The 7,205-nt window shown below is 41.4% G+C and overlaps 1 protein-coding gene across 1 annotated transcript in view; it reads left to right on the top strand.

The window, feature by feature from the left end:
• Positions 1-7,205, top strand: part of NOX3 (NADPH oxidase 3) — a 54,638-nt gene that overhangs the window by 11,861 nt on the left and 35,572 nt on the right. The window contains exons 6-7 of the mRNA XM_011362729.2: positions 2,069-2,250; positions 5,431-5,560. Coding sequence (XP_011361031.1) covers positions 2,069-2,250; positions 5,431-5,560 — 312 coding nt within the window. The remainder of the gene's footprint in view (positions 1-2,068; positions 2,251-5,430; positions 5,561-7,205) is intronic.

Below are 7,205 nucleotides of genomic sequence, written 5' to 3'. Positions count from 1 at the left end.
TTCCGGATCTCTTCTCCCGTGTCACATTTTGGCACGCATGTGACTAGCTGGTTTGCCAAATCAGATGCTGGGCAAAGTAGCTAATTTCGTAATGAGACCTGTATGGCTAGTGACATCATTAATGCTAATTGCCTGTGGGCACAGAGCGGCAGCACAGGTGGGAAACAGAAAGAAAGCCAAACATCTAGCCAGAGAAATCCACCCATAGAGATGAAGTCATTCCTCTTGTTTAATTTACCCCCAGCTCTTTCTTCCTGGTTGATCTAGGAAGACCGCGTACAGCCACATTGGAATATGCATCCAAAATATTAACCAGGTTTTAAAAAATCTATCTCGCCCCAAGAGTCCTAAGACAATACACTCCAGAAATGGAAATCTCCTCATTATCATCTGGGCCATATCTTTAAATGACTGTTTTACCCACGCAGACTTATTTGAAGAAGCAAAATTCAAGGGAAATTCTTCCACGTCATGTCCCCTAATTATCCTAAGATGATTTCCAATATCAGGCCATCGACCGAGTAGAGCTACATTTTTTTTACCTGACGACAATTAAAAGCACAGGTTTCTCAGTTACAAATCAAAAGGACGGACATCCTAAGCCTGTGGGGAATGCCTTTGGTGCACTCATTGAGCTGCAGCTTTTATCTGAGCACCTCCTGGGGTTAACCGTTTTCCCCACTGAGACTCTAGAAGGTTCACTGCTACACACACCCAAGAATAAATCTCAACATTTTGAAGAGACTATATTGAAAATAACATTTATTGTAACTACTTTGAAAGCAATTTCGCAAGATGATTAAGCTACTTCCAATATAATTATTTCGAAATTTTAGAGGCAATATACTCTATAGGTACTAATTAAATCCAAGAAACTCTCTAATTTGGGGGTATTGGGAAGAAGGATGAGAATCAGTAACACAAAGTGTACTTTATAGAGTATTTCTAAATAGATGCAGTGGGATTATTCTAGAGGATACATTGCAACTCGAACCAGCCCATAAGTAAAGTTCAAGAAATGGGAATTGGGGATTTGCTTTAATAAGTGAAGAGCAGTGATTTAAAATTAGCACATTATATGATGTAAGTGGATTTCTAAAATGTGTGAGTACACTTGAAAAAAATCTTTTAAATGTTTTAGACATGCCCTTTTCAATTTTATTTTCACTGTTTGCTCTATGAAGAAAAATAAACATCGGAGAAATCTCTGTCCAAATTACCTGGAGATCTCAAAGCAACCCAAATTAATGAGATTTTACTGACAAGAGATACAGTGTGAGTTTATTGAGCTCATGGTCGTCTTAACATAACACCACAATGTATGAATACTAATGATTTGATAAGAATATGGGGAACTCACAATAAAAACAAAATGCTTTGTGGTTCATATTCCAAAAGGCTATTTAACCATCCCCTGAACTCCTAGGTCAGAATTCTGGCCTTTTGGCAATGTGTCTACCAAATAAGAATAGTTGTATCTTTATCGATCACCTAAGAATTACAGAGTCTTATGCCAAGTCTCCTGAGGGGTCATGAAAGAAATGCAAGTCATGGTCCTTCCAATTAAGAAGCAAGGGCAAGGAATAACTAAATACCAGAGGAACAGAGTGTGCAGCTGCTTTATTTGGAATGCCTCTAAGAGATCTCTCCAAAAAAGTGTTTATCGATGTTAAAATGCAGTTAAGCAGAGCGATCTACATTTTTATCTTAAAAATGGAAAACGAAACTCAGATTTATTTTGCAGTAATTAATCTTAAAATATATTTTCATATATCATCCTAATTTCAATTTAACATAGTAACTTTGACATGAAATTTGGTTTATACAAATGAAAAATGTAATTAATGAATTTGATGAAATTATCACAAAGCCAATGCCCACCATCGGATGGGGGAGAGGTTTTAATGGGCAAGGAAGCTCCCTTCTTAAGTTGTATGAGGACCATTTTGAAGCTAATATGTGTCTGATTAGAACACTCTGAATTGCTCCTTGCTCGGACTCTCAAGTATTGGTTCTCAAATGGAAAATGAGAACTAAGATGTTAATTCATGGCGTTTGTTTCTTTTAGAACCCAACCACTGAGTTGCTAACGACAATCGCGGGCATTACTGGACTGGTGATTTCTCTGGCTTTAATCTTGATCGTGACCTCTTCCACCGAGTTCATTAGACAGACCTCCTATGAGTTGTTCTGGTACACACACCACATTTTCATCATCTTCTTTATCAGTCTGGCTATCCACGGGGCAGGGTAAGTCCATACTGTGCTCAGTGTGTAAGATTTTATCTCTATGAACCTCAAAATGATCTTAGAAAGCCCTTTGGATGGAAGAACATTAAATGCAGGGACTAAAGGACACATAGATCACATGAAAAAGCACACTTACTGTGCCAAATTCACAGTGCACCTCTTTCAGTAATACTGAAAATACATAGCAAAGGTGGCAAAGTACTATCTTTATTTTTTCTAGCTAACTCTGTTGGGGAGCCTTGACATGTTTATAAGATGCAGGAATTATAATGAAGCCTGATGACAATAGATCTAGGTTTCATTCAAAACCTATTTCCACAATCAATTTATATGGGATTAGTCAGGATACATATTTTTGACACCCAGATTTCACTTCCACTTGACCAAATTCATCCAGTAGGAAACTCTCAGTGTGAGGGGAGAGGACAGCGTGTCAAATGGCCCGACTGACCTGGGCTCTGCCCCCGGTCATCGGGGCGATGGTGTGCAAGCCTTTTAAATTCTCTGGATCCTCTAGGATTCCTTTTTGCTCAAACTTTCCATAACATTCTGTTCTGGCATTCGACACCTACCTGATACGCCATTCCTCCTCATTAGGAAACTAGACTAGCACCCGACACACAGCACTCTCAAACATAATGTTTTCTTTAAATATGAACAAAATAGTCTGCACCAATTAACCAACTGATGTCTATAAACTAGTTTGTCCCATATCAATTATTTCATAAATTGGTGCTTCCTTTCAAAGAAAATGTATAAGCATACTCAATTTGACCCCGACGACAGTCCTGTCCAACAGAGCCAGTACCGTTGTCCCATTTCGTCAGGAGGAAGGGGAAATTCAGAGGGTGCACTGATTCGCTCAAGGTCCCAGAATGAATAAATGGCAGCGTGAGACCTAGGATGCCAGTCTTCAGCCAACCAAACCTTCACTCATAACAAGCCCTGAAGAACGGGTTTTCGTTTTCGAGAATTAAACATTCCTCAACGCCTGCCAAAAACATGAGCGGGGATGTTGCAACCACCTTGCGTGCCTTGCCAGCAGCCCTTCCTCTGCTTCCTGCACCAGCAGAAACCTTCTCCTGCACCTCGTTCTCCCACCGTGGCAGCCGCTGGGCACCCAGGGGCCTGGTACCAGAGGTGGGCGCCATGTTCGCCCAGACTTGGAAGAGCAAACACATGGCAACGGAGACCGTGGGACATGGTGGCCGTGCATCGTATGTAGGGCCAGATGGTAGCTCTTCTGAGTCTGCACCTCAGGGAGTCAGCTGCCTCCTCCAGTCTCCCCCACACTAAATGTTCCTTCCATCCCAGCTGCCTAGTCCTAGAAGGGGACCATACTTCTGCTGCTCCTGCCTGTCTAGGGCTTTCTAGTCTCTTCTAGCTTTAAAATATCTGCAGCTGGCTCCTCTGAAAGTGTGATAGATCCCTCGCCCTGACTTTTTGTGTCTTGGGGGTGGTGGGATGGATGGCGTGCTGTCCCGAAGTGTTCCACCCCAAAGACTGTCAGCCCCTTCTTTCTCTGCAGATTCTTCTCTCAGTGCTGGGGTGTTAACCCCTGTAGTATATTGGAGAAGCTCTTCATAATCTACATGTGTCCAGAAGTCTCTTCACAAAAATTATGTGTACACACCCCTGATCCCACCTCCGCTGCCTTCGCGCCCCTTCACTGTAGAAGCACGAGAGGATTTCCATGGGCAGTGCTTCCTTGGAGATATTTTTTTAATATTCCAATAACATTTCATAAGATGGAATTTTTTAGTCATTTTAACTTAGTTGAAACGCTTATTTTAGGATAAGGGCCTCATTTAATCTTCCCAGCTTGAAGTATTCTACAGCTACTGTTTACAGCAGAAAGTAATTTGCAAATTCTATACAAAATGCCAAGTAAAGTAGGATTACTGGAATGTGTTAAAGCCCACTAATCTTCCTATTATGGGATGGCAGAGATGAAGACATTAAAAAATGTTAATTTTTAAAAAGATATTGCGTTTGTGGAATGTTCTAAGGTTTCTTTAGTAATATAGGGAATGTTGCCTAGATCCCGAGAATGAAGGTGTTAAAATTTACAGATTCTTTTCCTTTGGCTTCCATTTATTATTCACCCTTTCTGTGTCTGGGCATCATTTGCTCATGGAAGATTCAGAGATAGTTTTGCTCATCTAACCCAAGTTTTTATCAAGTTTGGATGCCTTCCATAAAACAGACTGGGACAAAGGCCAAGATGCCAGTTTCCTGGGCTGATTCCAAGGACATTGACGCTCCCTCCTCCCATACCCCATGACTCAAAAGGGAACATGTCACCTCACAGGCTTCCCAGGACATGAGCCTTGTGATGTTAAAGTTTCTGTGAGGACCATGTTTCCCAAAAACAAATCAATGTATTTTATTCATAACCACCTAAGAATTGAGTAACTTCTCGATTACAAACCTCGATGGCTTATGTTTAGCAGCCTGGGCACCAATGCGTAAACCGAGCAACTTGTACCAAAGCAACTAGTCAAAGGTCAGTCCGTATTGGGCATTTATGACAAATATACCACAGCAGAATTACTGGACTCTTGATCGAGTGTTTCGTTCACAAAGGCCGGCTTCCGTTTTCACTCTCAAATGCATCGATATAGTCTGAAAGACACACTTCACCCTGACCTATTTTGAACCTGTCAAACACTAAGTCTGCCAGTGGTCACTGGGGGGAAAAAAATATCATTACACAGGGCACTTGTTCTGACTTCTTCACTTGAAAATTTCTAGGTGCTCAGAAACAAACCAAGAAGGATAAAAGTTAAATAAATCTGCAAAAGACCCAAATAGTACAAAGTTAGCCAATTAGCCCAAATCAGCAATCAGGACGAGATGTAACCTAATTAAATTCAACAGTCTACAAAAGGATGTGTTCAAACAATTTCCCTTCATTATGAATTCTCTAATATAGACACTTTCAATTTAACACAGGATACCACAGAGGGGCACTTTTTTCCTGGGATCTTCAAAGTTTCTCGAAGCTTCTTAAATTCCTATTTTTAAAGATGCTAAGGGGAAATGAATGACAGCCCATTGTAAGACAGTGCAAGTGTTTTTCAAGAATCCACTGTAGAATATATGTCTGTGGTATCATAAGGCTGCACAATATCAATTTTAAATATTTGGGTTTTGTTTTGTTTTGTTTTTAATGGCAAGTCGGATGGTTCGAGGCCAAACTCCTGAGAGCCTCTTGCTACACAACATCACCTTCTGTAGAGACCACTATGCAGAATGGAAGGCAGCTGCCCAGTGCCCTGTGCCTCAATTTTCTGGCAAGGAGCCTTCGGTAAGAATGAACCCGGGAGCTTTTTAAAATAGCTGTCTCCATAGTTAAAATAGCTCGGGCTTTTATATCCTTGAGAAAAGAGCAGCCCACATCACCACTAGACAAAGCCAACTCTTTATTAAGTGTGCTAATGGAGAAATCAAGTTATGGATAATTTTTTAAAAGGTTTACTGCCAAAAGCACTCTGTCCATGTTGAAATGTGTTCTACTTGCATTTAAATATGGACGTCTGGTATTGTGGGGATTCATAGCCCGCAAGCACAATGATGTCTCTAGAGGAATTGGAAAGCTGGTGGCTTGCCACCCTCTGCTCTCAGCAAGCTCCGTTCCCTGTCCCCCTTCTCCATTCTGAGAATGAATAGCATCACTTCTCAAACGAATGTCAAGCAACAACCACATGAGAATCATGCCCTCTTTCTAAGCCTGCCTTCTTTCTTTCTATAGCTTTTCAAATGAGAAAAAAAAAGGGGGTGTTAAAGGCATTTACTTCCTGTTCTAATTAAGCTCCTAGAACTGAAATCATGACAATGGTAGCCAGAGAGAGACTTAATAAATTAGAGTAGATGGCAATATCCACAAGATCTCGAAAGAAAGATTTCCTGGGTATGTGGTGCTCATTACCGCTGGTGGCACAGGTAAACAGACATACTAGTCCTCCAGGTCTCCTCGGGTGCCTTAGAACAGTACAAACCGTGGGACAGCTGGGTGATGCATGAAGAAAGAAAATGAAGATGCAGATTAAAATAGAAGAAAACAAGTGCCCCCCTCCCCAAAAAAAAGGAGTCATAAAAATGGGAAAATAGTATATAAATGGTGGGGATTTAGGAAATTAAGTCGTCAACTTATGAAGAATAAAACAATTGACTTTTTGTAAAATCTTCAAATATATTAAATTAAGCACTGGGTTTTAAGGGTGAAAACTGCTCGGAAGAATGTTTAAAGCTGAGCAAACTAGAATAGATGTGCCCATTAGACTGTGCTTCTTTTAATGGCCAATATAGATTGTCTCTGTCTTAAATTCAACTATCAGTAGCCACTACCCAGCCCGCATATTAATGGGCAGTACAAATGCCTCTCTAAAATTTTCAGCTACAGCGTCTCCATAAAAAAATCAATACCCTCCCACACCTCATGAATACAGACTAGAGCCTGCTCCCAACAGCAGCATATGCTGACATTAATTATCATTAAAACAGAGGAGCTGACCCATCTCTCCAACTCTCCCGTGCTACACCTCCTTGCACACCCAAACTCATGTTGTCACTCTTTCCCATTATTTCTAATGGATCCTGATTCAAAGCGTGTGTGGGCTGTGCAATTACCGCGTGGCTGAATGTACAACATTCTCTCCGATGTGTTTTATGGACACCGAATCCAGAAGGAGTCCAAGGACAAGGAAGGGTCCCTGCGCTTCACTGCACTGCACGCAGCGGTCTCTGCAGGACTCCATCCCTTCCTCTGTGGCTCCCTTAACTCGATGCATTTTCGTGGCACTTTCATCAGTAGAATGTTTGTCAGTGCACCTGCAGCAGAGCACTGCTCCCTGTGTTAGGATGGAGAATGTTTTGCGCATCACCTCACAGGAACCGAACTGATCAGAGGAACCAATTATACCTTGCAGTCCGTTCTGCCCCACTTGTCTCTC

The sequence above is a fragment of the Pteropus vampyrus genome, unplaced genomic scaffold, assembly GCF_000151845.1.
Source record: "Pteropus vampyrus isolate Shadow unplaced genomic scaffold, Pvam_2.0 Scaffold78, whole genome shotgun sequence".
Taxonomy (NCBI): domain Eukaryota; kingdom Metazoa; phylum Chordata; class Mammalia; order Chiroptera; family Pteropodidae; genus Pteropus; species Pteropus vampyrus.
The sequence above is the reverse complement of the archived record's forward strand: the minus strand, read 5'-3'. Positions and strand labels throughout refer to the sequence as shown.